Below are 27,270 nucleotides of genomic sequence, written 5' to 3'. Positions count from 1 at the left end.
GGGAGGGGGCCCGGTGAGTCGAGATGGGGGACGGCGGGGATGGGCCCCGCGCACGGAAGCGCCGCGGGACGCTCTGGCCGGGGGGGCGGCGTCCGGTAACTGCGGATGTCTCGGGGTCCTGCCGAGCGTGCCGTCCCCCATTGGCGGTGTCGGCGGGGCGCGGGCGTGCGGGGTTCCGAGCATCGATCGTGCTGTCCCGCAGTGCCGGTGTCCGCGGCCGTGGCCGCCCCCCCGGACGGGGCCATGTCCAACGGCGTGTACGTGCCGCCCGCGGCCAACGGAGACGTGAAACCCGTGGTATCCACCACGCCGCTCGTGGACTTCCTCATGCAGCTGGAGGACTACACGCCCACGGTACCGACACACGGGGCGGCTCCTGTGGGACGGGACGGGACGGGACACGGGGCAGGTCCCACGGTACTGGGATACGGGGCGGCTCCTGTGCGACGGGATACAGGATATGGAAACGCTCCCACGAGGCCGTGGAGCTGTTCCACCTCTTCCCTTCCCAGATCCCGGATGCCGTCACAGGGTATTACCTGAACCGGGCAGGGTTTGAGGCCTCGGACCCCCGCATGTGAGTGGCCACGAGATGGGCGGGAGTAGCAGGATCCCCGTGGGGGTCCGGCAGAGGGGCCCGCGGACCTCTGTCCCCTCGCTGACACGGTCCCTGCCCCGCAGAATCCGCCTGATCTCGCTGGCAGCACAGAAGTTCATCTCAGACATCGCCAACGATGCGCTACAGCACTGCAAAATGAAGGGCACGGCCTCGGGCAGCTCCCGCAGCAAGAGCAAGGTGACAGCACTGCGGGAACTGGGGAACCTCCTCTGGGGATGGGGCTGAGCCTGCAGCCACGGAATGCAGGAACATGGGGTGCAGAAATCCCAAAACCTGCCAGCCTTACGATGGGGCCCCGCAGGTGGGTAGGTGCTGGTGGGGACATGAGGGGGGCACTGAGTTTGTGGACACGCTTTGGTGCCCCCCCCATCCCAGCAGGGGATGCAGCTCTGGCCTTGAGGAGGAGCTGGAGTGGGGGATCTTGGGGACCCCCTCCTGGTGTATCAGGAGTTCAGGGGCTCTGCAAAGCCAATGGGATATGGTACTAGGTGTCTGGGGATGTTTGAGGGCACAGAGCAACAGAATGTGGGGAGCTGGGAATGCCCTCATGTTGCCCAGCAGCTCCTCTGGGACCAGGACACACCTGCCCTTGCACCTTGGGGCATGTCACCCCATGGTCCCTGCTGTTACCACCTGCCCTGTGTCCCCCAGGACAAGAAGTACACGCTGACCATGGAGGACCTGACACCGGCGCTGGCGGAGTACGGCATCAATGTGAAGAAGCCACATTACTTCACGTAGAGCACAGGGCAGTTTGGGTAGTTTGTAGGGGCCGTTTCGGTGCCATTAAACACCTAGTAGGGTTTTGTGGGAAGGCAGTGTTATTCCTGTGCCTGTGTCCACAAATGCTGGCCCTGGTCCTCCATATGCTCCCCCTCCTCTGCCAGTCACAGGCAGCTCAGTGCTCCCAACAGTGCTGGAACAGAGTGGGGTTAGGGGGACAGGAACTACCCAGCACTCTTCCTCCTTCTCCTTCCCTAAACTGCCTCTTGTCTCCCACAGGGAATACCCTGGGGGCTGCACAGGCAGTGCTACAAATGGAGCCAGGGATGAGACCCTGAGTCCACCCCTCCTGCACTGGGCATCTCCTGAGGGGGCCCTGTGCCCATCTACCTGCACTGAGCATCAGAGGGTTGCTGCGGTGGGTGACTTGTGCCCAGGGCACTGTGGGCTGCAAGGCAGCCCCATATCAATTCAACCTCACCCTCAGTCCTAGACATCCCCTGCGAATCCCAGCCCCCCAGTCACTCCAGCCCTCCACCCCCAACCAGCTCCCACCCTGTACCCCAGCAGTCGGTTCCATACCAAATGTTTATTTGGTTGCCAGCGGCCATTCTGGGGACAGAGGGAAGTGGCCAGTGAAGCGCGAAGCAGGGGCAGTGCTGGGCACCACAGGTGGCCTCTCCTGGCCTTCCCCTTCCCCCCCAGCCTTGGGGAGCCAAGTCCTGTGTTGGGCTTTGCCCAGCAAGGGGGACAGGGGTCCCCACAGCCCCATCCCCCAGCAGAAGGGCCAGGCCACACACCATGCCCTGGGTAGGGGGGCTGCACTGGATTGGGGGCTGCCCAGAGGCTGGGTTAGGGCTACCCTGGTGAGGGGCTGCCCTGGGTGGGGGTCCAGAGCCTGCAGAGCTCCAGCACAGGCAGTGCCATCTGTACCGTGTGTCCATGGCTGGCTCAGGGTGAGGGGTGTCCTCTGCTCCCCCCGGCTCTAGGGCTAAAGGCACTTGGGGGTGGTGGGGGGCGTAAGGCAGCACTGGAATGGGGAGGCACCTCCCCTCTACTTCTCCTGCATCTTCTCCAGGATGGGCACGATCATGTCGAACTTGGGGCGCTTGGCTGGGTCCTCGTTCATGCAGATCTTCATCAGTTTGCAGATGTGGGGGGAGATGCCAGGGGGGATGGTGGGACGTAGCCCCTCCAGTGCTACCTGCAAGCAGGAAGAGGAGCCAGAGTTAGGATTGGGACCCTGCCCCCACAGGCAGGGACACCTTCTACCTGCCCAGGTGCTTCCACACCCTCTCCAACCTGGCCTTAAACACTTCCAGGGATGGAGCAGCCAAAGTCCTCTGGGCAACCTCTGCCAGGGCCTCACCACCCTCAAAGGCCAGAACTTCTCCCTAAAGTCTGACCCAAATCAGTTCCTTTGCCCCTCCGTGCCCTCACCTTCATACCAATCTCCATGTTGGACAGGTCAGCGAAGGGCACCTCACGTGTCACCAGCTCCCACAGCAGCACCGCGAAGCTCCACATGTCAGCTGAGCGCCGGTTGATCTCCTCTGGTTTCTTCTGCAGGGCTGGGGGATGGCTGGGGGCTGAGTGGGGCTGGGGGTGAGGGGGCCAGTCTGGGGGGTCTGGGAGCTGGGCACTCACCTTCAGGAGCCACCCAGGCCGGGGCATACATCCGCCCTGGGCACTGGAAGGAGAACTTTACATCGGCCATGCTGATTCGTGCAGTCATGTCCTCGTCGATCTGGGGAGAGCAGGCAGTCAGCAGGAACCGCCCTGCCCTGAGAGCCCCCCCTGCCTTGTGCGGGGGGCTGTGTCCCCACTCACCATAACGCTGCGGCTGTTGAGGTGGTGGCGTGGGATGAGGGGCTCCAGCGTGTGCAGGAAGGCCATGCCCCGTGCAATATCGAAGGCAAACTTCACCGCCTGCATCTGGTCCACCACAAAATCTGGGAAGGGGGTGACAGGGGATCAACTCACCCTAAGCCCAGCCAGGGCTGTGGCTGGAGAGGCCCCTGCTGCCCCCAGACACACCATGCCCCAGCACTCACTGGTCCCCTCGTGCAGGACGTTGTACAGGGAACCGTAGGGCATCCAGTGGCTGATGACAATGGGGTGGGGAGCTGGAGGGGCCTGGCAGGCACCCAGCACCGGCAGCACGTTGGGGTGGGAAAAGATCCTGCAAGAGAAATGACAGCCCTAAAAACAGGGAGGGGCTGCCTGCACCCCTTCGTCTGCCCTTTGCCATTCCCCAGGGCCTCCCAGCCCTTGGCCACCACCCTGGCCCCACAGATCTGGGAGTTTCTTGCCTGCCCCATACTCTGAGAGCTGCTGTTGCCATGAGAAGGTACTGGGTGGCCCCAGTCAAATACTGGTGGGGATGGATGCCAGGCACATGCCAGGGTGGCTCCAGACAGGCACAGCACTCACCGCAGTTTTGGGTATTCCTCGTTGAAGTCTCGGCTCTTTCGTGTCGTCCAGTCCCGGATTTTCAGCATTTTGATTACGATGTCATTGCCCTGCCAGCGCCCCTTCCACAGCTGGAGGAGCAGCAGGGACACAGGCACTGTGAAATGGGTGCAGAGTCCCCAGCATACCCAGGCCCCCATCTGGGGCTCTGGAGCCCATGGGACCAAGGGCCCACAATGAGAAGGGAGCCCCTTGAGCTGGGTAGGAGCTCCCCCACTGCACCAGGCCATGGGACTCCAGAACAGCGGTGCCCAGCAGGGCCAGGACACGGCACTCTGCACAGCCACAGCGCCCACCTGGGGTCGAGGGGCACCCACCTCTCCAGACTGGTTCTCGTTCAGTTTGTGACTCAGGCTCAGCTGTTTGAAGTCAATCCCGGCGAGTTTGTTCAGGGTCCCATTCCCTACAGTAGAAGGGGAATGAATACCCATGGCTACTGGGTCCAGGAGGCAGTGCCAGCAGGGCAGGGGGATCCATGGCACCCCCTAAGGGACCCTCAGTCCTTACTGGGCCGGGTGCGGGTCGTGCCCTTCCAGAACGTGTCCTTGTAGGGGATCTTGGTGAGGCTCTGGCCCAGCTTCTCAGCACGCTCTGCAGAGAGAGGAGGAGGGTGGCACCCAGAGCCTGCTGTGACTGGCCAGAGGCTGTGTCAGTTATGGGGTCCTGAAGGACCCTCGTACCTTTCAGGACCTCTCGCAGTGGCATCTTGGCCTTGTCTGTGGGGGTCTCACCGTATTTGTTAGCAATGCTGACCAGGGCCCCGCTGCCCACCAGGTCCTGTGGAAGCAAACATCAAGGACTGTGGTTTTTGATCTCCCCTCAGTCCCCCTCCCACCCCACCTTCCCTCCTGCCCGTGCTCCCACTCACCTCAGCCACCTGCTCGTGTCCCCAGAAGCAGGCATAGTGCAGTGGTGTGTTCCCATGCTCATTCACTGCGTTGATGTCTGCTTTGAACTGCATCAGCTGGGGACAGGGGACAGTCCCTGTGAGCCCAGGACTGTCCCTTTAAGCCCAGGCAAGATCCCTGTGAGCCCAGGACAGCCCCCATCCTCCTTGTGCCTTGTCCTGAGAGATGCAGGAGCAGCACATTGGGAGCTGTAGGGAGGGTGCTGAACTGATGTGGGGCTCAGAGGGATTTGGAGGGAGCTTGTGAGGAGCAGGGAGCTCAGAAGCACTGGCGGCATGCCAGGTGTTCCTGACAGGTGATGAGGGGAGCAAGTCCCATGAGGGTAGTGTGCAAGGCTACACAGGGGTGGGGAAGGACAGGTGCTAGCACAGGGGACAGGTACCTTCTGTACGATGTCACGGTGCCCATGGCTGGCAGCCAGGTGCAGGGGGGTGTCATCGCCCCGGTTCATGACGTTGATGCGAGCCCCGCGCATGATGAGCATGTCCACCACATTTGAACGGCCCTCACGGCAGGCCCAGTGCAGGGGGCTGAACCCATGGTCATCCCTGCAGGATGGCAGGGGGGCTCTGCTCAGCTGCAGCCCTCTGTCCCAGGCATCACTGGCATCATTCTCAAAACTCCAGCCACAGGGGCAAAGGGACCAGGTTGAATATCCATCCCACTCCCACCCGCCCCCACCAGGGCCCCACCAGCCCAGGCCAAATCCTGTCTCCTCCAAGGCTGAATCACAGCCGGATCCTGTCCCCATCCCCCCACTCCATGACCAAGTAAGGGAGGAGGTGGCAGCCAGGCCTTAAATGGAGATCAGGAACTGGCAGAGGGGCTGCTGCAGCCCAGGCTCCCCCCAGTCCCAGCTCCCCTCTGGCCCCCTGGCACAGCAGGACTCCATTTGCCCCCACCATGGCTCTGCAGGCAGGGACTACCCGGCACAGAACAGTCCCTTGGGAACCTTGTGTGGGTCTGGGAGAGCTCCGTGTGCCTGGGACCCCCAGGAGGGGCAGGGAGGCATGACCAAGGGAGGCCGTTTGTCTGGAGCATGTCCGCAATGCCATGTCCATGGCTGGGCTGGGGTCATGGTACGGGGTCATGCTGTGCCAGCTGCACACACTGCAGGCAGATCCTCCAAGCCCCCAACACAGCTCCTGAATAGCTGTGAGCACATGTTGGACCCCACAGTCCTGCAAGACCCCTGGAACGGGATGTGGGGAGCAGACACCTGGGCACAGAGTGGCCCCCACAATTCCCAGCCACAGCGGCTCCAGCCGTGTGCCCACACATCTGCCATGGTGCTCCGCAGAGAGGGGCTGGGGACACGAGGATAAGGTCAGTGGACACAGCTGCCACCGTGGGGACAGGGGAGGTACCCCAGCCCAGCTGAGCCCTGGCTGTGGCTGTGAGGAAGCGGCCAGAGGATGTTCGGCCTCGTGCCTCAGCGATGCGGTAACTTCCTCCAGTGGGGAGGAGCTGTGTCCTGCCGTCTGCCCCCTGCCTTTCCATGGAAACCAGTGGAAAGCAGCCCCCAGCACAGGCCCCCCCGCCCCGCCCAGCCCAGCCCAACCCCACTCACCCCTGGTTGAGGTCGTTCTCGGTGTTGTCCAGCCACAGCCGCACGGCCACCGCGTTGCCCTCCCGGCATTGTGTGAAGATGTCGTCCATGGCGGCTGCGGGAGGGGACGTGGGTAAGGACATGGGGACCCCTGACCCCCCTCGGCTGGGAGGTCCCTGAAACAGCAAGTAGGGGAACCTCCTGGCCCCCTCCTTGTCCCCTCCCGCCCCATCCCTGCAGCTCTCCAGGAAGCCGCAGGCAGGCTGAGGTCCGGGCTGGGGAAAGATCCAGCGGGGCCGTGGCCACCCACAGGAAGCCAGGCTGGCACCCCCGGGCTTATCACCAGGCACAGCCAGCCCCAGTGCCCACAGCTCTGGGGTACAGTGAGGCTGGGGGAGCTCAGCACCCTCAAGATGGGATCCCACAGATTTAGTGGGGGAATGGGGCTGGGGTAGCTCAGCACCCCTGGCATGGGATCCTGCAGCCCCATGACCCTCCTGACCCACTTGGCTGGGCCTGGCATGGCACCATGCTCAGAAACCAGGACCCCAAAGCCTCATGCTTTGGATCCATGGACACCCCAGCTCAGAGCCAGGCACAGAGCTTCCTCCTGCTCCCCATGTCCCTCCAAGCCCCTGACTGTGAGCGCGGGACCTGCTGCCTGGAGGTTTGTGATGTGAGCAGGGACCTGAAGTCTTACAGTGTGAGGACAGATTCAGATTGAATACATGCCTGACATGCACCCATCTGATCCCAAACCTGCTGCTGGAGGATCCCCCTGGACCCGATGCCCACCCAGACACGGTGAGACCCCCACCAGTTGCCAGCACCTACAGCTGCCCTCCAGGACCCTGCCTGCACCCCTTGCCTCAGACAGCTCCAGAGGGGTGGGATGCAGGACCCTGGATTCTTGGCACGGTCTCATAGGCCCCAGAATGGCCCCAGCACATCCATGGCAGCATTGGCCTTTTCCCGGCACCAGAACATCCACACTCCCAGATGAGATTTATCCCCCACCCATCTGGGGGCAGCTCATGAAAAGGGGTCCCCAGTACATGTCACACCAGTCCCGGCCCTGTGGGACCTCCCACCGCAGTGATGACACCCCATCCTGGTCCCACCCTGTCCCCTGTTCAGCCCTGAACTGTGCCCTCCTATCACCCACCAGCCCCTACCCAGTCCCGCGGGGCTGCCAGGACCGACCAGCCCCAGCCCTGCCAGGCTGGCCAAATGCCCACCTCGGCCCTGCTCAGCACCCGGGGCAGAGGACGGGATGTAGACGCAGAACCCCCGTGCTACCCCGAACCAGCTGCTAGAGCCCCGCTCCGCATGCGGCCCCATCCGCGCCGCCAGTCCCCCCGCGTATCCCCAACCCCCCCGGTACTCCCAATCCCTCCTTTGTGCCCCCCACCCCTCCCCTGCAGCTCCCCCACCCAGCTCCGGCTCTGGCAGGTCTCCCTCCGGCCCCGCCCCCGCTGCGGGTCGCCTACAGCCGCACTCACGGCCTCCGCAGCCTGTCCCCGCTCGGTGCCGGTGCCGTCCCGCCGTTACCGGCTGCGTGTCCCGGCGGCTCCGCAGGGCGGCGGCTGCGGCGGCTCCGCCCCGAGACGGCGCCCTCTGGTGGCCGGAACCCGCACAGGCCGCGGCTCCGCCACACGGCGGCGGGCGGGGCAGGGCGGGGCGGCGCCGGGAACGCGGGCCTGCGGAGCTGAGGCACGGTTGTGGGGCGTGCCGAACTGACCGGGGGCGCGGCTGTCCGGCCGGGGGCGGAGCGGGGCGTCCGCGGCACCGCCCGTGCAGCCGAGGTCCCCGGCCGGTCCTCCGTGCCGCGAGGAGGCGCTGTTCCAGCGGCGCTTCCCGGGCGGGAGCACGTGGGTCCCGGTACCGACCGAGGGCTCCCGCTCCATGTTCGCGGAGCAGGGTTGGAACGATGCAGCAGAGCCGGCGGCCCGCGGCGCCCCGGCGGGCCCGGGCCGACCGGTAAGCGGGTGATGCGGGGGCGCCGGGCCGGGCCGGGCCGGGCCGGGCGTGCCGAAGTTACCGGGCCCCACTCTCCACAGGGCCCCACGAGGGGAAAGAGGCGGCTGCCCGGGACCGGTCGGGACGGCGAGGCGGCGGCCCCGGAAGCGGAAAAAGGCCGGCGGACTGCGGGCCGCGGCGGGGGAGCTCCCGGCCCGTCCCGACGAGCCCCGGGAGGTTGGGAAGCGGCCGGACACAGGTACCGGGACGGCTCCAGGGTCCCTGAGGCAGGAGCGAGCCGCCTCCGCGCCCTGACTCCCCTCTCGATGCCCTCAGACGGCCCGGCTGAGCCGGCGGAGGAGGCCGAGAAGCCGGCGGGGCTGAGCCGTAGGCAGCGGCGGAACCGGCAGAAGCGGCAGCGGCAGCAGGAGCCGCCGGCGGGGTCGGATGGGGAGCGGGGCTCAGGGCCGGGCCCCCCGGACCCGCCGGGCTCCGCGGAGGCTGCTCCGGAGCCCCGCTCGGGCCGCTCGGCTGCGCTCCGCGCCCGAATGGAGGAGCGGCTGCTCGGCGCCCGGTTCCGCTATCTGAACCAGCAGCTCTACACCGGCAGCAGCCGGGACGCGGCGCGGCTCTTCCGCGCCGACCCTGCCGCTTTCCACCTGTACCACCGGGGCTTCGAGCGGCAGGTGCGGCGCTGGCCCGAGCGCCCCGTGCAGCGCATCGTGCGCTACCTGCGCCGCCGGTGAGCGGGAGGGCGAGGCCCGAGGGGGAACGTGGACCGCGGGGGCCGGTGAGCGGGGGCAGGCTGAACGGAGAGCCGGGGGATGGACTGAGGAGGCGCTGGGGGACGGGGGGGCCAAAGGATGACCGGGGGGCCATGAGCAGTGGGTCCAAGGGGTGAGCGGTGGGGCCGGTGGATGACCGGGGGACCGGTGAGTGGGGAAGGGGCAAGGTGCCGGGCCGGGCCGCTCTGACCCCGCTATGCCTGCCCCAGGCCAGCGTCGCTAGTGGTGGCGGATTTCGGGTGCGGGGACTGCACGCTGGCTGCCAGTGTCAGGAACCAGGTGCACTGCTTCGATCTGGTGCCGCTGAGCCCGCGGGTCACCGTCTGTGACATGGCCAAGGTACTGGGGGCACCCCCGGGCGGGGAGTGGGTGCTGCTGGGCAGGCTGCAGGGGTGCGGCTGTGGGGACTGTGACCCCGGTGTGTCTGTTCAAAAGCTGGGTGTGTGCCTGGGGCACGGCTGAACCCGCGAGCCTGGGAACCTGGGGGGTGCACTGCCCAGCCCCATCAACATCGCCATCCTCCTTCTCCTGCTCCTGGGGATGTGCAGAGCAGCTTCCAGGCCAAGCCATCATCGTCCTTCTCTGGGGGTGTCCCGGGGTGAGCAGGTGCCACTGGCGGCTGAGTCGGTGGACGTGGCCGTGTTCTGCCTGGCGCTGATGGGCACCAACCTGCAGGAGATCTTAGGAGAGGCCAACCGTGTGCTCAAGCTCGGGTAGGCAGAGGTTGTGGGGGATTGGGGGAGAAGCAGGGATGCTGAGCAGAGTCCTGGGGGTGCCTGGGCACCCTGCTCAGAGCTCAAGTGACCGCAGGGGGACCCTGATGGTGGCTGAGGTGGCCAGCCGCTTTGAGGACATCCATGCTTTCCTGAAGGCCATGACGCAGCTGGGCTTCAGGACTGTCTCCAAGGTGTGTCTCCAGGTGTGCCTAGGGCTGGGCACAGCACTGGGGAGCCCAAAGAGGGGGTGTATTGAGGCCCAGCCTGCTGTGGAACAAACCAGGGGCTGGTGAAAGTAGATGGAGGTAGAAGGGATTGGTGCATGGGGGACTGCAAATGGGATAACGGGGGGACCAGTACACAGAGGGGCGAAGTTTGGAGGTCCTGGGGACTGTGGGAGTGTGCTGTGGCAGTTTGGGATGTGGGTTGGATGGGGTGCTGGGATCAGGGAGGGGATGAGGGGGGCCTGGAGCACACTGGGCTTGTGGTGTGGGGCTTGGAGGTGGGTGTGTATCCCAGGGAGGATTGGGAGTCCTGGGGCTTGGAGGAATCGTGTGATGATGATGGGTGTCGGGTGTCTAGAGAAGTATGCTAGGGGCTGGGGTACACAGGCCCCACAAGGGCTTTGGAGTCTGGGGGCAAGAGGGCCCTGAGCACAGTGGGTTCTGGAAGGAGGCAGGGGGGGATCCCGGGGTTCTCTGAGGCGGTATCGAGTGGTGCTGGAGCGGGCTGGGGTGATGATGGAGCTCCGGCGTGCCGGTAATGGAGTCGGGTGTCCCCGCGCCCCCAGGACCTCTCCAGCTCCTACTTCTACCTCTTGGAGTTCGCCAAGAAGGGTCCGGCCCGGCCCGGCCCCGCTCCCGGGCTGCGCCTGCGGCCGTGTCTGTACAAGCGGCGGTGACGGGAGCGGCGGTGACTGACGGGAGTGGCGGTGGCCGGAGCGGCGGTGGCGGGAGCGGCGGTGACCGGAGCGGCGGTGACTGACGGGAGCGGCGGTGACCGGAGCGGCGGTGACCGGAGCGGCGGTGACGGGCCCGGGCCCGCGGGGTGGGGGCGGGGACACGGGCTTGGCCCCGCCCCCAGCGCTACCACCAATAAAGCCGCTGCTTCCTCCCAGCTCTGCATGCGCGTGTGGGGGCGGGGCCGCGCCTGCGCGCTGCTGTCAGGCCTGCGCGGCGGCAGCGCCCGGGACCGGTACCGGGATGTCGGGGCCGGGCGGGCCGGGCCCCGCCGGGGCCAAGCTCGACATCAACCGCGCCGGCGTGGCCGAGCTGGAGGGTGCCCTCAGCGGCATTGGCCGCCGCCGTGCCCGCGGCATCGTCCGCAAGAGAGAGGTGCGGGGAGGGAGGGGATGGGGGGGAAGCGGCGGGGACGGCACCCCGCGCCGAGCTGCCCGGGCCCCCGGGAGGGGGGTGGCGGTGACGGGGTGGGTTCCGCGGGGCGAGTGCGGGGGCGACAGTGCTGTTTCCGTCCTGGTAGCCGGGGTAGGTGGGGCTGGCCCAAGATCCGCGAGTCCCGCCCCGAGCCCGCGGGACCGGACGGGCGCAGCTGCCCCCGCTGCTGCCGGGCCCGGGCAGGGAACCGGGGGGAATGCAGGTTCTGGCGGGACCGGACGGGTACCGCTCCCCGACCGCCTCCGAACGCCGTCACCGGCGATGGTGGGACGAGACCCTGCGGCGACCGGTGACATGGCCGGGAGCAGTGGGAGCGGCACCGCGGGCCCTGGGCCGGGCGGGTCAGCGGCGGCCGTGCCCTGATGGTACGGAGATGGGCGAGGCAGGGCTGGGAGCGCTTGGCATGTTCGGGGCTGGGAAAGGAGGTAGAGGAGTGGATGTCCAAATGCTGTGGACACATATGCTGGAAACACCGGGAGGTGGGAGGGCAGAAACCGGTAATGCAAAGGGAGGGTGGTCTGGAGCAGGGTCTGTCCCGGGGCGGTGCTGCTATTGCAGCCCTTTGCGGGGAGCAGCAGCAGAGCCATAAAACGAACTCTGCCGGGTTAGAAGGGCCAGTCGGGCTCTTCCCGGCCCCTTGGGCTGCGCTGCTTGTCCGCCGAGTCTTGCCCGGGGACAGCCCCTCCCCGCCGGGTTCCTCCCATGGCAGGTGCTCCGGGAGCCCGTGCAGGGCGATGGGAGGCACCTGGTCCCAGGTCGGGGCCGGGCAGTGCTCGGCCCGAGGTCCCGCGGGGCAGTGGGTGCCTCGCACATGTGTGTGTCTGCACGTGTTGTTCCCCTGCCCTGGAGCTGCAGCTTTGCTCCCCATCCTGGCACTGCTTATCTGGGGGGCACAGTGCTCCTGCCCCAGCTTTTGGGTTGCTGCCCCCCTTTCACAGCGCTGTGACTCTTCCCTGCGGGGCCTCGGGCAGGGGTCTCTGTGGGAGCAGGAGGGATTCTGTTCTGGGCAGGGCTGACTTCCCTCCGTGCAGGAACTGAAGGGCTTCACTTGTTTGGATGACCTGCTGCATGTCAAGGGCATTACCACACGCATCCTGGAGCTCAACAGCCAGCGCATGACGTGCCGGCGGTGCCCAGGCCCTGAGGGGCCCCCACGGGCCAGCCCCACTCCCTTGGGAGACAGTGAGGACCACAGGGCACCTGCAGCACAGGTAGGTGCAGAAGGGTCCCTGTGCCATGTACGAGGAGAAGGGAGATGGTCTGACTCTGGGGGGGCTCAGGGGAAACTCGTGGCGGGCAGACAGAGCTGTACCGGATTCTGGAGGAGCTCGTGGTTGTGGGTCTGGGGTCATTCTTCACCATGAAACCTCCCCCAGTGCTGTTGAGGGGAGCCCCTGTGCTCCAGGGCCATGGCTCTCACTGGCAGCCATCCAGCAGCACTCCCAACCCCTGACCCGCTCCTGGTCTCCAGCAGCCCAAGGCTGGTGCAGAGTCAGCCCTGCTCCCTGCGTCTTCCCTACTCAGGTGGTGGCTGAAGAGGAGGAAGAGGAGGAGGAGGAGGAAACACCAGGCCCCTGGGAGCCAGAGCACCCCTGGAAGGGTCCCCCCAGGTCCAGAGCAGACCCTGATGGTTCTGGGGGGCAGAGACCACAGGAGCCCCCCAGGTCCGCCAGGGAGCGGGAGGAGGAGGAAGAGGAGGAGGAGGAGGAGGAGGAGGAGGAGGAAGGGAGCTGCTGCAGCGAGGAAGGGGAAGACAGCAGCAATGTATACCTGTACTACACCCTGGGAGAGCGCTGGATCGACTACCTGCAGCGCACTGGGGATGGGGGGCTGCTGCGGCACCTGCGCCCCAAGGTGACTGGGGGGCCAGGGACTGCTGAGGCACTTTGGGCACCTGCAGAAGGGTGAACGGGGGCCTGGGGGGGTTCTGTGACCCCAGCTGCTGGGGCTGGGGAAAGATGCTGCCCCAGTCCCCCATGCAGACTCCTGCCGTGCATGGGGGTCCTTGGTCACAGCGTGGGAGAAGGAGGTGCTACCCCAGTCTACCCCAGCCCCCAGCTGTGTCTGGCCCTGATGCAGCCCCTCCCTGCCCTGCGTGGGGATCCCTCGTTGTCATGTGGACCCTGAGGGGAGAAAGCAGGAACAGGTGGGGGTCTGCCCCATAGCTCTGGGCAGGGGGCCCACAGGGGTCAGTTCTGGGTGGGTGACATGTAGGGGTCCACAAGGATCAGCTGTGGGCAGGGGGTCTGCCGGGTCTGCCTGGGTTTGTTCCAGCCCCTCCAATCTGCTGTGTCCCACAGATGAAGCGGAAGTCAGAGAATGGGCCGGATGGCCGGGCCTTGTCCCCTGGGAAGAAGCTGTGCAAGGGCTCTGAGTATGGCAGGTGAGGGGTAGGGGGGGCTCTGAGTGCAGCTGGTGAAGGCTGTTCTGTGTGCTGGGGCAACACATACCTCCCACTGCCCTCCCCAGGAGGATGATTGAGCCACTTGGGTCAAGCAGGGGTTGGCCCAGGTGAGATGCAGCCCTGACTAGCTGCCTGTCTGCTCAGCAGGCTGGGCTTGATGTCGGGGCAGGAGTCCACAGGGTGGGAGCAAAGAGGTCAGTGGAATGGCGCTCCCACAGGCAGGAACTAGTTCTAAGAGCCTCTGGCACAGTGTGGCCCACAGCAGTGCTGGCATGTGCCACCTGTGCCATGGCCTTACCTGTGTTCCTTCTCCCAGGACACTGGGTCCCTGCACACCCAGCCCCACCACCACCTTTGGGGACCTGCGCAATGCCAAGGTGGGGCAGGCCCGGCGCCGCCGCATCCCCTCAGTGGCCCCCCCACCTGAGCTACAGGACTGGCTCCGCACCTTCCAGGTATGGCTCACCTGGTGGCTTCAGGCAGCCTGGGTGTGATGGGAGGAGCCAAGCTTATGGGATCCCCGCTAAGGGGAGGGGTTGGGCCCATGGTAAATTTTGGGTAGTTTTGCTTGTGTGAGGAAACACAGAGGAGGTTTCAGCCCTGGCCAGGGGTGGTGTCACCTATCACACAGCACCTGTGACCCACCAAGCTCCCACCTGCCTCAGGCTCCTGGCCTGGGGCCAGAGGCCTGGCTGCCAGGGCTGAGGCTGGGCTAGCTGGGGACACAGAGCTGGAGGTCACTGGGGGTTCCCCTGCAGCGCTGGAGCGGCCCTGAGAAGCTGCTGGCCCTGGATGAGCTCATTGACCGCTGCGAGCCGGCGCAGATCAAGTACATGATGCAGGTCATTGAGCCCCAGTTCCAGCGGGACTTCATCTCCCTGCTGCCCAAGGAGGTGAGTGAGGATGGGGGACCAGAGGCCTGGCCTGGCCTGACCCAACCCCCCCCGGTGAACCCTGTGTGATCTTTATTCCCCCCATAGCTGGCCCTGTACGTCTTGTCTTTCCTGGAGCCACGGGACCTGCTCCGAGCTGCCCAGACTTGCCGCTACTGGAGGGTCCTGGCTGAGGACAATCTGCTCTGGAGGGAAAAGTGCCGTGAGGAAGGTGAGGGTCCTCCCAGGTTGAGACTGGGGAGCCACCCCAGCTTGACCCAGGTGAGGCATTGCTGTGTTGTCCCCTGCAGGGATCGAGGAGCCCCTACACCTGCGGAAGCGACGCCTGCTTAGCCCCGGATTCATGTACAGCCCCTGGAAATTTGCCTTCCTGCGCCAGCACCGCATCGACATGAACTGGCGTAGTGGGGAGCTGCGGCCCCCCAAGGTAGGCCTGGGTGTCCCAGTGTAGACAGACTCCGGGGAGCTGTGGTCCCCAAGGTGAGCCTGGGAGTGTCCCTGCCAGGGGAAGACCCTGGAGAGTTGAGGGGCTGGTGGGTGTCCCCACTGCAGACAGGCCCCAGGTCACTGGTATGGGGAAGCTGGTGCAGGATCTGTCACAGAGAGCAGATCTGGCTTGTTCAGAGCGGTGCAGGCAGCACAAATGAGGTCTCCTGGGCCTGGAGAAGGGGGTCCCTTCCTTTGCCTCTCTCCAAGGTCCTATGCAGGGCCGCAGCCAGCCCCAGCACCCAGGGCTCAACTGTGTTCTGTGCAGGGTCCCAGAACCCTGATGATCTGTCCCTGGGGGTCCCTCCTGCCCCTGGGCAGAGTCCCCACTACCCTGTCTCTTGCTGCTTTAGGTCCTGGGTTCCTGCGCCCCCCCACTCCCTGTTCTCCTGTAACCCCTGCCCCTGTGCAGCTGCTGCTAAACACCACACACCCCAGCTCTGCTGCCCTGCAGAAGCATCAGGGGGTGCAGGTGATTTGGAGACCTGTCTGCCTTTCTTCCCCACAGCTCCCGCTGCCTTCCCACTGCTCATTGTGTTGGGGGGTCCTGGTGGCTGTGGGGGGTGCACACTGCCCCCCACACACTCCTGTGCCCCCGCAGGTACTGAAGGGCCACGATGACCATGTGATCACTTGCCTGCAGTTCTGCGGCAATCGCATAGTAAGCGGCTCTGATGACAACACGCTCAAAGTGTGGTCAGCTGTCACAGGGGAGGTGAGTGTCACTGTCACCAGGGTGCCACTGTCACCAGAGCGTGGCACTGTCATTGGCGCTGCAGGGGTTTGGGACAGGGACCATCTCCCTGTGCTGTGCATAGGCAAGGCCACACCCTGATGCCTGGGGCCCGCTATGACAAGGACATGGAGTTGTGCTGCTCCTCTGTGCTGTTTGTGGGGGGGAGGTGTGAGAGGCTCACCTGTCCCTCGTGTCCTGTTCCCCACAGTGTGTGCAGACGCTGGTGGGCCACACGGGGGGGGTTTGGTCCTCCCAGATGAGGGACAGTGTTGTCATCAGTGGCTCCACTGACCGCACACTCAAGGTGTGGAACGCTGACAGCGGCGAGTGCGTGCACACGCTGTACGGACACACCTCTACCGTGCGCTGCATGCACCTGCACGGCAACAGGTACGGGGCTGACAGCTGCTGTGGGAGAGGGGGGATATCTGCAGGGGGTGAGGCTGGTTACCCCCAGGCTGCCTTGGCAGCTGGGCCCCAGGTGTCCCCTCACCTGCAGGGTGGTGAGTGGCTCCCGGGATGCCACGCTGCGGCTCTGGGACATCGAGACAGGGCAGTGCCTGCACGTGCTGATGGGCCACGTGGCTGCCGTACGCTGTGTCCAGTATGATGGCAACAAAGTGGTCAGTGGTGCCTATGACTACACGGTGAAGGTGTGGGACCCTGAGAGTGAGAGCTGCACCCACACGCTGCAGGGGCACACCAACCGTGTCTACTCACTGCAGGTACGGCCCCCCACACATCCCCTCCTGCTCCTTCCCCCTCTATAGCTCCCCTGCCCTCCCTGTGGGTACAACCTGCCCTCCTGCTGGCTTGCCCTGTCACACCCCTGCTTTCCAGTCATGGGGCACAAGCTGTGCCAAAGTCCCACATGTGATGTAGGGACAAATGGGCTGTGCTTGTGTCATGCGAGGCCCTGTGTGCTTTGCAGGGACACGTGGGTCATGTCTGTGCCCTGAAGGAAGGTATCTGCCTTGCAAGGACACACGGACCATGTATGTGTCCTCCTGTGGGGACAGCCTCTGCCCCCCCACACTCACTTCCCTAACACACACACTGTGGACACAAACACTACTCCATGCCCCTTCCCTGGAGCATTTCTACAGCTCAAAAAGCCAAGAGGTGTGTGAGCCTGTGTCTCAGCTGCTGAGCCTGGGGTCTGTGCAGGTGGTGCTGAAACTGGGAGTGCTGTATCCCAAACCAGGGAATGCCAGAGGTGTGGCCTGTACCCCAAACCAGGGGACACTCCTGTCCTCGATGCTGAGCTGGACCCGTTCTTTCTGGCAGTTTGATGGGACACACATCGTTAGTGGGTCCCTGGACACATCGATCCGCGTGTGGGATGTGGAGAGTGGGAACTGTCTGCACACACTCATGGGACACCAGTCACTCACCAGCGGGATGGAGCTGCGCGACAACATCCTCGTGTCCGGCAACGCCGACTCTACTGTCAAGATCTGGGACATCAAGACAGGGCAGTGCCTGCAGACCCTGCAGGGTGAGAGGGGATTCCTCCCCCTTGGGGGGCAGTGGGGAGTTCCCTCCATCAGGTAGCTCTCTCCCTTGGAGGGGTGGGAGGCAGCAGGGAGGGCTCCCTGCCCTCGGGGCTGGGTTGGCTTTAAGCTGCCAGATGTGTCTGGACAGAGTGCCTCCTCCCTGAGGAGCCAGCACTGGCTGGCTCTGAGCTGCCAGATATGGCAGATCCCATGTCCCACAGCAGTCGGTGCCTCAGCTGCTCCTGAGGCTCACTGGTGTCTCCCCGTAGGTCCCAGCAAGCACCAGAGTGCTGTCACCTGCCTACAGTTCAGCTCCAAGTTCGTGGTGACCAGCTCTGATGACGGGACAGTGAAGCTGTGGGACCTGAAGACAGGGGAGTTTGTGCGAAACCTCGTGGCCCTGGAGAGCGGGGGCTCTGGGGGAGTCGTGTGGCGCATCCGTGCCTCCAACACAAAGCTGGTGTGTGCCGTGGGCAGCCGCAATGGCACCGAGGAGACCAAGCTGCTGGTGCTGGACTTCGATGTGGACCTTAAGTGACCCCGGCCAGCCCGGGGGTCCCGCGGGAGGGGTGGCCCCGGCGCAGGCGCTGGCCCCCGCGGGCAGGACAAGAGGGAGGGCCGGGCCTTATTTATATGTGCGGGAGTGCCCGGCTGGGCCTGCAGGAGCATGTTTTGTACACGGAATATATCGATTTATTTCTGTACTGGGGCTAGTCCTTACCTAAGCCCTGTCCTGGGCCCGCAGCTAACGCCCTCTGCCCAGGGGCTGCAGTGGGAAGAGGCCAGGCTCTCCCAGGTGTCACAGGGACCATGTACACTGCCCTTAGCTGATGGGCACTGGCTGGGCAGCACCTGCCCCTTCCCCTCCCAGCCCCAGTGTCCTGGTGATCATGGGGGTCCTGCAGGGTGATGTTTGTCTCACATTTGGGTGCAATTCCCTGGATTCCCAGCTGTGCCATGGGCTTCCCCCAGCACACCCAACAGGGGCCAGGGCTGTGGTGCCCTCCCCTGCTAAGCCATTACTGTGAAGATGTTTTATTGGGACTAACAATGCACTTCCCATAAACCCACAACCACGAGGGCTGGGGGGGGCTTTCCCCCACTCCTGTGCCCCCCATCCCCGGTGCCCTGCATAGCCCAGCCAGGGCTAGGGGCTCCCGGGGCCACGTGCAGATGCTGCTCCAGCCTGGAGCTCCAGCGCAGCAAGGATGCAGCTGCTCCTGCTGGTACAGGGCAGGGGTGGTGCCGGTCGCGTCCGGGAGAGCTGTGGCCAGTGCTGCTATGAGCCGGCAACGGGAGCGTCTGGCGAGGACCCCGCGGGGCCCGGGGCCGGGTCAGGGGAGGCCGGGAGTCCGGATGGCCCCGCTGCTGCCTCGTGCTCGGCTGCGCGGCGCTGCAGCAGCGCCGGCATCAGCCCCACGTAGGCGCCCATCAGGCGGTGGTTGGCTCGGACCAGCCTCGCGGCGCAGCTCTCCAGGCACGACTCCTGCGGGAGGGACGGCGAGGGGTCAGGGGCTGCGGGTGTGCCCGAGCCGCGGCCCCCCGTGCCCCGCTCACCTCGCGGCCCGTGAGCAGCCGGTAGTTGAGGTTGCAGACACAATGGCGGAAGCAGAGCTCGGTCATACGGTTGTAGACCAGCAGGAAGTCCCGCAGCTGGGGAGCAGGCGCGGGTCACGCCGAGAGGAGCCGGTCCGGGACCCCCGAAACCCACCGGGAGTGCCCCGGAATGCCCCCGGCCAGCCCGAATCCCTTTCAAGACCTACCGGTTCTCCTGCGAACCCGGGACCTCGAGATCCCACACCCGAAGCCCTCGGGACACACCGGGACCCGCCACTAAACCGACAGCCCCGGGACCATTGACGCGTTCACCCCGCTGCCCACCCCCAGCCCAAGCGCTCACGCTGCGGAGCTGCTGCCGGTGCTCGGCCGCCGGGTCCATCCCGGGCCCGGGCCCGAGCCCGCTCCCTCCGCGCTCGGCGGGACCACACGCCGGGCTCGCGGTGACGTCACTTCCGCCCGGCTCAGCGATTACGCCACTTCCGGGCCACTGACGCCACTTTCGCCGCGTCCGGGCCGAGGCGGAGCGGGAGCGGCGCGGGGGGGCCCGGCGGGGCCGGGGCGCAGGTGGGGCCGGGCGCGGACCGGGGAGGCTGGACGGGGTGAGCGCCCGCGGGGCCGGTGGAGTCTGGCTGGGAGAGCCCCGAGAGCGAGGCTGAGGCCGCCGCCCGCTCGGTCCGGCTCCGCCAGGAGCAGCCACCGGGGGTTCCCTCGCAGGTCGGTCCCGTCTCGGGGCCTTGCCTTGCGTGGGTGCGGAGGGGTCCGTTCCGACCGTGCCCCCGCCCCGGAGGCTGTGGGGACGGCTGGGCCGTTCTCCAGCGAGGATGGCCCTGGGTGGTGGCGGCCTCTGCCCGCAGGTTTCGACCCGAGCCCTGGGCCGGGCAGTGTCCCCGCCGGGGAGGGGACAGGTCACAGGTAACGGGTTCTTGGGAGCCCGCCCTTGCCTCGCCTGCCCTGGAATGTGCCCGGACCGGTCCGGGCGCAGCGGGGCCCCCCCGCGGCTGCGGACGTGGCTCCCGGCGCCCTCCTGGCCGGGGCCGCGCCGGGCGCTGCTAGCGCCGCTGTCCCGGGGCTCTGCAGGACGCGGGGATCCCCGGCGGGGTTTGTGAGAGGGAGCACGGAGTGCGGCACAAGGGCGGGGGAACCCGCGAGTGCTGGGCCTGATGGTGTGGGAGCCACGGTGGGGGCGCGGCTGAGGCTGGGGCTGGCGCCTCTGGGATGTGCTGCCCTGCGGCTCCGTTCGGGGAGTCGAGGCTGTTCCGAGAGACGGCCGAGTGGGGCTGGGCAGTGGCTGCAGGAGGCCCTGGGCGGGGAGCAGAGTCTGCTCAGTGCCAGCACCTGCCACTGTAGGCTCCCTGCTCCACGCTGTAACCTCCTGCTGACCCCTTCCACCACGGGCCCCGCGGCTACTGGCTGCTGCCCCGGTTGGAGGGTAGTCCTGGCCCCAGCCCCACATCTATGTCCCTGCAGGCCCTGAGGATGTCGGACGGGATCCTGAGTAAGGCAGCCACCATGGAGATCCCCATCAGCAGCAACGGGGACACCAGCAGCCTGCCCGAGGACGATGGCCTGGAGCAGGTCTGGGGAACCCCAGGGGGCTGGCTGGGGCTGTGCCAGGGCTGTGCTGTCTCTGTATCTCAGTCCCCTGTGATCCTGTGGCCCGCAGGACCTGCAGCAGGTGATGGTGTCGGGACCTAACCTGAATGAGACCAGCATCGTGTCAGGCGGCTATGGGGGAACAGCTGAGGGCATCATCCCCACCGGCACCATCAAAGGTAGTGGGGGCTGGACTGGGAGGGAATGGGGATCATCATGGGAGGAAGGGGGTCAGCTCCCCTCATTGCCCCTGACTTATGACACAAAGCTCTGCCACGGCTCTTCTGGGTGGGCTCTGTTCCTGCTGGGCTCGGGTTCTGTGCAGGGCAATGTGTTGGGATGTGTAGTGGTGGCAGAAGATAACGATGGCACAGGAGGGGCTGCTGCCCTGCTCTGCTCTCCCTGGACTGGGTTGCTCCCCTATTACAGGATGGGGTCTGCTGGGGAATTGCTATCCCCTTGGTCAGGACATCCCCATGGATTTCTGAGTCCCAGCTGTGCTGGGGGATCCCAGGTCTGTCCCAGTCCATCTGCAGCAGGAGCTCTGGAGTGTGCTGTGGATGAGGGGGCAGGCAGAGGGCCCCAAGCCCACACCCTACTGGCCTCTTCTTGCTGTCCCAGTCAGACCAGGCCACAGCGGGGCCAGTTGGGCTCTGCAGCGTGGGAGACCTGGCACCGCTGTTCTTGTTCCATGCAGATCTCTCCCTGAGAGTCCCCCCAGGACTTGAGGAGGGTCTGTGTGGACAGAGAGGGTGAACACGTGTGCTTCCCCGGAGCACTGCTGCTCTGGCCCGGTGTCCCCATGTCTCTGTGTTCCTGTGTCCCCATGACATCAGGCCTGCCCAGGGATTGCTGCATAGAGGCCAGAGGTGGGGGGGGTTCCCTGGGGTGGGGGAGTCCATCTGTGTGGCTGTGGCCATGTCTCTGGGTTCCAACGCTCACCTGCTGCCATCGCTCTCCCGCTGCCGCCCGCCCACGCACTCGTCCCTGTCCCCTGCCCCCGTCCCCTCTGCCTTGGCCCATGCCCTGTGCCCCCTATCCTGTCCTGCCCCACCCTGCTCGGCCCCCGCAGCCCCCCCGTTTCCAGGCTCCATTGTTCACCCTCACCCCCCCCGAGGACCACCGGTGCCCCCCAGCGCGCCCGCTGCCCGTAGGATGGCCCGCCCGGCCGCTGCTCCCGCAGGTACTGCGCCCCTCGCTCCGCCTCAGGGCGTCCCTTGGGCCTGAGGGCCCCGGGCCTCCCTAGGGACATTGGTAAGAGCCCCCGTGGCAGCTGTGTCATGGTCAGAGCCTGGTCCTGGTGCTGATCCTTGTGCTGGGACAGAGGACAGCGCTGATGGGCCCAGGGGGCTCAGAGGTGGGTCCTGGCCAGGGGGCCCACCCTGCCCCTGGAGCCCACCAGAGGGATGTCCCGATGCAGGGATGCGGTGCTCCCTCTGCGTCCTGGCCTGGTGAGGGTGGTCAGCAGGATGGGGCAGGGCCTGGTGCTAGCAGACACAGCTGGGCTGGTCTGTGCCCCTGTGCGGGACCCTCTGGGGGGCTGGCAGGAGCAGGGTCCCCAGCACGATGCCTATGAGCCAGTGCTAGACCCATGCCCAGAGCTGGGGATGCTGCTGTGGAAACAACGGCTCCAGGGCAAGGGCTCTGGAGGCTGGGGCTGCCTGGTCCCCGTGGCTGCTGGCCTCCTGGAGCTGGTGCCAGGTCCTGTCCCCATCCTTGTCCCTGTGCCAGGCCCCGGGCTGCACCCACCATCCCCCGGACCCCCAGCTGGTGGAGAGGAGGTCGTGCGTGGCATTGCCGTTGAGAAGTTTGACATTGTCAAGAAGTGGGGGATCAACACCTACAAGGTGAGAGGTGGGGGAGCACCGGCAGGCCTTCCTGACCCGCTCCCACAAGCAGCTGCTCTCAGAGTGGTTCGGGGGGACTCACACGTGCTTTGGGGGGCCCTCCTGGTTTCCCCCTCCTGCAGTGCACCAAGCAGCTCCTCTCAGAGCGGTTCGGACGGGGGTCCCGCACGGTGGACCTGGAGCTGGAGACTCAGATTGAGCTGCTGCGTGAGACCAAGCGCAAGTACGAGAGCGTCCTGCATCTGGCACGGGCACTCACAGCCCATCTCTACAGCCTCGTACAGACCCAGCACGCCTTGGGGGATGCCTTTGCTGACCTCAGCCAGAAATCCCCTGAGCTCCAGGTGTGCCAGGGCCAGGGGGACACTGGAATGAGGGCAGGGCCTCGCTGGAGTGAGGGGCAGGATGGGGAGTGCTAGGACTGGGAGGGGACACCTGGACACTAGGGCTGGCTTGGGGGTCAGGGCGGGGCTGGTGCTTGACACTGGGGTTGTGGGGGTCAGGGTGTGGGGAGTCACACTTGGACACCACGGCAGGAAGATGATCTGCGCAGGAGCGGATGTGTGTGCTGGTGCCGGGTTTGGAAGTGCTGGGTCAGTTGGCCTCAGTGGTCTCAGGGGGCTTTTCCCCCAGCACCCTTGATGGAGGGGAGTGGGGGTGTGATCCATGGCCCCTCACCTGTGCGCCCATCCCTCTGTCCCCAGGAAGAGTTTGGGTACAATGCGGAGACGCAGAAGCTACTGTGCAAAAACGGGGAGACGCTGCTGGGTGCTGTCAACTTCTTTGTGTCCAGCATCAACACACTGGTCAACAAGACCATGGAGGACACGCTTATGACAGTCAAGCAGTATGAGACAGCCAGGTGGGACAGGGAGCTCAGAGGGGCTCAGGAGTCCTGGGGAGATGTGGAGGGAGGCCACTGATGCCAGGATTCCGTGCAGGCTGGAGTATGACGCGTACCGCACGGACCTGGAAGAGCTGAGCATGGGCCCACGCGATGCCGGCGCCGTGAGCCGCCTGGACACAGCCCAGAGCCAGTTCCAGAGCCACAAGGACAAGTACGAGAAGCTGCGGGCAGATGTGGCCATCAAGCTCAAATTCTTGGAGGAGAACAAGGTGGGTGCAGGGATGGGAGGTTGGGGTGGGGAGGGGGGATGCAGGAATGGGAGATGCAAGACGGAGGTGGGGGATGCAGAGAGGGGGTACTTGAGGAGGGGGCGTTTGGGACAGGGATGGGGTTGTGGGATTGGAATGGGAAGTGCAGGGATAGGAGGCACGGGGATGGGGTCCCTGCAGGGATTTGACAGCCACATTGGATTTGTCACTTAAGGACACAAATTGGGTGGAATGGGCAGTGTGGGAGGGGAGCAGTGGCACTTGAGGGGGGGGTCTCAGAGGGCTTTCCAACCCCTTTTCTGTGCTGCTGGGGTGGGATCCAGCCCCCTCCAACATGATCCTCTCTCCCCTCCCCGCCAGATCAAGGTGATGCACAAGCAACTGCTGCTGTTCCACAATGCCATCTCTGCGTACTTTGCTGGGAACCAGCAGCAGCTTGAGCAGACCCTCAAGCAGTTCAACATCAAGCTCAAGACCCCTGGCGCCGAGAAGCCCTCCTGGCTGGAGGAGCAGTGAGCCCCCCGTGCCCCCTGGATGGAGGAGCACAAATGGACCTCAGTTGTGGCCAGGGGCTTGTGGGGGCCACAACCCGGGCCTGGTCTTGGATGGGGGGGGGCCGCCAGGTGTGGGGAGTTGCCTGGGGCCCCCCATCCCACAGCCCCTCCTCAGGGCAGGGTGCAGCAGCTCCTCAGCACAGACCCCACACAGCAGACAGCTGGAGCCCCCCTGCTCCTGACACTCCTAAGGGGCTGGGGACACCCCACTCACATTGGGGTGAGCCAGGACCTTCCACTGTCCCCCTCTGCCTCCCTGGGGCAGGATGAGGGTGCACCCCTCCCAGGCCCACTGCCAACTCCCACCCAGAGAGACCCCTGCCCTGTGGCACAGTGGAGCTGGGTGGGGGCAGCACTGGAAAAGCCAGGTTCCCCCTGTGTCAGGGCAGGGCTGTGGGGCCTCCCCGCTGCACCCAGGTAGGCTCCTGCTCTGCCCTCCAGTGCCAGGGACACCCTGGCTCCCTCCAGGCCATTCACAGGTGTTTCCAGTGTGGCTGCTCTTGCACTCCTGATTCACAGGGCGCTGCACCCCCCAAAGTCCCCCCTGCCTCCCTGGGGCATCCTGGGTGGGCTGGTGATAGGTCCCTGTGCCCTGCAGCTAGTGGCAGGGGGGAGTTGCTGGCCCGGGAAGAGGGCAGGGGGCTCCAAGCAGGGACCAAACGTCAGTGGAGGCACGGGGGGGAGCACGCGTGCCCGTGCATGTCCGTGTGCGGGGCATGTGTGTCCTGGGGCTGGGGTCCTGCCAGGGTTCACCCCCACCCCACAAGGGGCCCTCTGCCCACCCCCGCACTTGGGCACTTTCTCCTGAGACAAAACTGTTGGTTTTTCTTGCTCATTAATTTAATCCATAATTTAATGTCGGGATCCGACTTCCCCCTGCCCCGCCCTGGTGACGGTCTGACCCCCCCAACTCCCTGACTTCTGTAAAACCCCGAATAAATGGTACAGATCAGTGTGTGTGGAGCTACAGGTGGGACAAGGAGGGGCTGCACCCTGGGGGCTGGGGCTGCCAGGGCGGGTGGGAGACAGGGGCATGAGCCCCATAATGGTGAGGACCCTGTGATTGAGCCCTAGGGCAAGGGGGACTGGCTGCTGTTTGTGGGGTCCCAGGCTCGGAAGGGGAACGAGCTGGAGCAGGGAAGCTCTGGGGGGCGACTGAGGGGCTTGGGGCGACCCTGCTCACTTGTGCCTGACGAGGGGAGCCACCCCTTGCTCCAGCCCTGTGGCACCAGCAGGAACCAGGACCAGGTAAATGGGGACAGGATGGGCAGCCCTGCAGGGGGAAGCTGGGTGGGATCAGCCTGGGGTTCCTGGCACCATCACCGCTGTCCCACTGGGGGTACTGAGGGCTCAGGGGTCCCATAGGATGGATTCCCCTTCCCCAGGCCAGGCAATGGGGCTGGTGCCATCCAGTGCACTCCATTGCCTTTCAACCTATTGCCACTGTAGCTGCTGTTCCCCTGGGACCCCTGGACACCCCCCAGGACACTGACCAGCCCTGCGACACTCCCTTCAGAAAACCCCAGGAGATTCCCAACCCTCCCCTGAACCTTCCTCCTGGACACCCTCTCCCCCCCACCCTGACCCCCACAGAACACCGAGACCTTCCTACGGAGTCCTGGCACTCTCCAGACATGGATGTGGGCAATCCCTGGCCATACTGAGCCACTGGAGTCAGGTGGGTGTCTGCCCTCCAAGAGATGAGGGCTGTTCCCAGGCACCTGCTCTGTCCCCCCCAGGCCCATCCACCAGGTCATGTGGGATACTGGGGAAGGACCGGGGGGCTCTGCAAGGATGAGGAGCCACTGGAGGTGAGAGTGGAGGGCCAGAGGAGGTCCTTGGTGGAGGGGTACCCACTTGATCCTCCTGTGCTGCAGATGTCCCAGCACCTGATCTCCACTGTGCTGTAGGTGGGACACGCTGAGCCTCAGCGCCTTCTGCTGCTTCTGGCAGTGCCTGGCTGGGAGTGGAAGGTCCTGGGCGTGGGTCCCATATTCCAGGACAGGCTGCCCCACTATCACCCTCACGATCATCCTTTTGCCTGGGGGACTGTGCTGGCTGCACAACCAGGTCTGGCCTGGCTGCAGAACCTTCCAGACACTGAGGCCAAGGTGGAGGGTCAGGGGACCATGCAGGGGACATCCCCTTGTGGATGGGAACAGATTTATTGGGGGCTGGTTCACGTCAGAGCTCTGGGTCCATCCCGGAGCTGCTTCTCCCCAGAGGGCTGGGGGGCCATGTCAGAACCTTCCTGTCCCCGTCACCATCATTCCCCCAGTGCCCTCTCCTGCAGTGACCTGTCTGGGGATAGGGGCAGCCCCTCTGCGCCCCTCGAGCTCCAGATCTGCCAGGATGCCCTGTCCATGGGGGCCCGCTCACTGCCCCACCTGTCTCACCCAAAGGAAGCAGGCAGGAGCCTGCTGGAGTTCCCCTGGAAGCTGTAGCAGGTGGGCTTGATGCCACGTCCTGAATGGGGTGGGGCCTCTGCTCTGCGGGGTGCAGGGGTACCGGCTGAGGGGGGTGATGGTGATGAGGGGGGTCCCACATGGAAGAGGAGCTGTGGCAGGTGGGAAGAAGTGTGGGCTCCCTACAAACTGAGGGGCTGGGATGGGCTTACTGGGCTCTGGTTTTACTCCTATCTCCCCCTTTATAAGCCCCTTTGTACCCCGCTTGTACTTTCTTTACACTGTATAACCCCTCTATAACCTTATTTTACCCCTCTTTTTACCGGCGCGTCTCCCTCGCCCCCCTTTATATCCACCTGTTCGGCTTACCTTTATTCCCCCTTTATCCCCCTTTTATATTCCTCCTACTTCCCAATTTATACCACCCATCACCCTAAGCTTGGTGACCCACCCCCCCCCGCCCCGCCATGCCCCCACCCACCAGTGTATGCCCACGTTCCCCAGTCCTATTCCCCCTCCAATCTGGGGTCAAGCCCCCCAAATTCGGGGTCGGGATGTGGTTGCCGTGGCAACAGCCGGGTACCCCTGGATGCGCGGAGCCCCCCCCAGCTGCAGAGCCACAGCCCAGGCGAAACCACTGATGTTGGGAGGGGGGGCCGATGGGTCACTTTACCCGCTTTCCCACGGGACCCTCCCCGCGAACCCCCCAGTTCGGGGCGGCAAGGCGTCCTGCAGCGTCGCCTCGCCAGCCCCGAGCGGGGTGTCCTCAGGGGCTGGTTCCGCAAAACAGGGAAGCGGCGGCATGTTTAACCTCCCCCTCCGGAGCGCGCTTGGTGCCGCCCGGCCCGGCCGCCTCCCTGTCGCATCCCGGGCCGGGGCCGAGGATGCGCCGTGGGGTCCCGCGGCGCGGGCTGGAGCGAGGAGGGGGCTGCGGGGCGGGTGAGTGCGGCCCGGGGGTCCTGCTGGGCCCGGCGCGGGGGTGCTGAGCGCGGGAGGCCACGCGTGGGGCGCGGGGCGTGTAAAGGCCGTGCGGGGTGGGATTAGTGGGGGCAGAG

At 65.5% G+C, this 27,270-nt stretch overlaps 7 protein-coding genes across 20 annotated transcripts in view; 5 read left to right on the top strand and 2 right to left on the bottom strand.

Moving 5' to 3' along the window:
- The first annotated feature begins 6 nt into the window (after positions 1 to 6).
- Positions 7 to 1,433, top strand: TAF10 (TATA-box binding protein associated factor 10). Its single transcript, XM_015617203.1, has 5 exons — positions 7 to 13; positions 203 to 354; positions 513 to 577; positions 682 to 796; positions 1,271 to 1,433. The coding sequence occupies exons 2-5, from the start codon at positions 244 to 246 to the stop codon at positions 1,358 to 1,360; spliced, it is 381 nt and encodes a 126-aa protein (XP_015472689.1). The 5' UTR covers positions 7 to 13; positions 203 to 243; the 3' UTR covers positions 1,361 to 1,433.
- Positions 1,434 to 1,912: 479 nt separating this feature from the next.
- On the bottom strand, positions 1,913 to 7,881 carry ILK (integrin linked kinase). Of its 3 annotated transcripts, none has more exons than XM_015616284.2 (13): positions 7,774 to 7,881; positions 6,293 to 6,386; positions 5,105 to 5,270; positions 4,683 to 4,778; positions 4,495 to 4,591; positions 4,322 to 4,405; positions 4,132 to 4,217; positions 3,776 to 3,885; positions 3,397 to 3,524; positions 3,173 to 3,294; positions 2,990 to 3,089; positions 2,783 to 2,913; positions 1,913 to 2,546 (listed from the first exon to the last, which is right to left on the bottom strand). In XM_015616284.2, the coding sequence occupies exons 2-13, from the start codon at positions 6,379 to 6,381 to the stop codon at positions 2,397 to 2,399; spliced, it is 1,359 nt and encodes a 452-aa protein (XP_015471770.1). In that variant the 5' UTR covers positions 6,382 to 6,386; positions 7,774 to 7,881; the 3' UTR covers positions 1,913 to 2,396. The 3 variants fall into 3 exon arrangements, with proteins under 3 accessions (XP_015471770.1, XP_015471847.1, XP_015471925.1); XM_015616361.3 differs by having other exon boundaries at positions 7,762 to 7,843; XM_015616439.3 differs by lacking the exon at positions 7,774 to 7,881 and adding an exon at positions 7,705 to 7,723.
- RRP8 (ribosomal RNA processing 8) lies at positions 6,408 to 10,847 on the top strand. 2 transcript variants are annotated; one of them, XM_019005555.2, is made up of 7 exons: positions 6,408 to 7,075; positions 8,332 to 8,489; positions 8,567 to 8,972; positions 9,225 to 9,354; positions 9,622 to 9,728; positions 9,826 to 9,922; positions 10,522 to 10,847. In XM_019005555.2, exons 1-7 carry the CDS (start codon positions 7,059 to 7,061, stop codon positions 10,630 to 10,632), a joined length of 1,026 nt encoding a protein of 341 aa, XP_018861100.1. In that variant the 5' UTR covers positions 6,408 to 7,058; the 3' UTR covers positions 10,633 to 10,847. The 2 variants fall into 2 exon arrangements, with proteins under 2 accessions (XP_018861100.1, XP_018861095.1); XM_019005550.2 differs by lacking the exon at positions 6,408 to 7,075 and adding an exon at positions 8,120 to 8,251.
- A 35-nt stretch (positions 10,848 to 10,882) lies between these two features.
- LOC107199774 (F-box/WD repeat-containing protein 7) lies at positions 10,883 to 17,844 on the top strand. 4 transcript variants are annotated; one of them, XM_033515542.1, is made up of 13 exons: positions 10,883 to 11,065; positions 12,157 to 12,336; positions 12,650 to 12,979; positions 13,426 to 13,508; positions 13,846 to 13,984; positions 14,288 to 14,422; positions 14,510 to 14,633; positions 14,713 to 14,849; positions 15,417 to 15,623; positions 15,853 to 16,034; positions 16,144 to 16,369; positions 16,932 to 17,142; positions 17,410 to 17,844. In XM_033515542.1, the coding sequence occupies exons 1-13, from the start codon at positions 10,934 to 10,936 to the stop codon at positions 17,676 to 17,678; spliced, it is 2,355 nt and encodes a 784-aa protein (XP_033371433.1). In that variant the 5' UTR covers positions 10,883 to 10,933; the 3' UTR covers positions 17,679 to 17,844. The 4 variants fall into 4 exon arrangements, with proteins under 4 accessions (XP_033371433.1, XP_018860780.1, XP_033371499.1 ...); XM_019005235.2 differs by having other exon boundaries at positions 10,885 to 11,065; positions 15,510 to 15,623; positions 17,410 to 17,842; XM_033515608.1 differs by lacking the exon at positions 13,426 to 13,508 and having other exon boundaries at positions 10,960 to 11,065; positions 12,600 to 12,979; positions 17,410 to 17,842.
- Positions 17,845 to 18,159: 315 nt separating this feature from the next.
- Positions 18,160 to 19,175, bottom strand: TIMM10B (translocase of inner mitochondrial membrane 10B). Its single transcript, XM_015617222.3, has 3 exons — positions 19,041 to 19,175; positions 18,698 to 18,793; positions 18,160 to 18,626 (listed from the first exon to the last, which is right to left on the bottom strand). The coding sequence occupies exons 1-3, from the start codon at positions 19,077 to 19,079 to the stop codon at positions 18,420 to 18,422; spliced, it is 342 nt and encodes a 113-aa protein (XP_015472708.1). The 5' UTR covers positions 19,080 to 19,175; the 3' UTR covers positions 18,160 to 18,419.
- Positions 19,176 to 19,182: 7 nt separating this feature from the next.
- On the top strand, positions 19,183 to 24,765 carry ARFIP2 (ADP ribosylation factor interacting protein 2). Of its 8 annotated transcripts, none has more exons than XM_015616996.2 (9): positions 19,183 to 19,264; positions 20,168 to 20,275; positions 20,364 to 20,472; positions 21,366 to 21,476; positions 22,025 to 22,140; positions 22,263 to 22,484; positions 22,845 to 23,002; positions 23,082 to 23,256; positions 23,617 to 24,765. In XM_015616996.2, the coding sequence occupies exons 2-9, from the start codon at positions 20,177 to 20,179 to the stop codon at positions 23,770 to 23,772; spliced, it is 1,146 nt and encodes a 381-aa protein (XP_015472482.1). In that variant the 5' UTR covers positions 19,183 to 19,264; positions 20,168 to 20,176; the 3' UTR covers positions 23,773 to 24,765. The 8 variants fall into 8 exon arrangements, with proteins under 8 accessions (XP_015472482.1, XP_015472492.1, XP_015472497.1 ...); XM_015617006.3 differs by lacking the exon at positions 19,183 to 19,264 and adding an exon at positions 19,307 to 19,414; XM_015617011.3 differs by lacking the exon at positions 19,183 to 19,264 and adding an exon at positions 19,679 to 19,798.
- A 2,270-nt stretch (positions 24,766 to 27,035) lies between these two features.
- The window catches only part of TRIM3 (tripartite motif containing 3), an 8,620-nt gene continuing 8,385 nt past the window's right edge, over positions 27,036 to 27,270 (top strand). The window contains exon 1 of the mRNA XM_015653394.3: positions 27,036 to 27,154. The gene's annotated coding sequence lies outside the window, so the exon portion shown is untranslated. The remainder of the gene's footprint in view (positions 27,155 to 27,270) is intronic.

This window comes from Parus major, chromosome 1 (assembly GCF_001522545.3).
Source record: "Parus major isolate Abel chromosome 1, Parus_major1.1, whole genome shotgun sequence".
NCBI classification, from domain to species: Eukaryota; Metazoa; Chordata; class Aves; order Passeriformes; family Paridae; genus Parus; species Parus major.
Note: the sequence above shows the minus strand (reverse complement) of the source record. Positions and strands in the feature narration are given on the sequence as shown.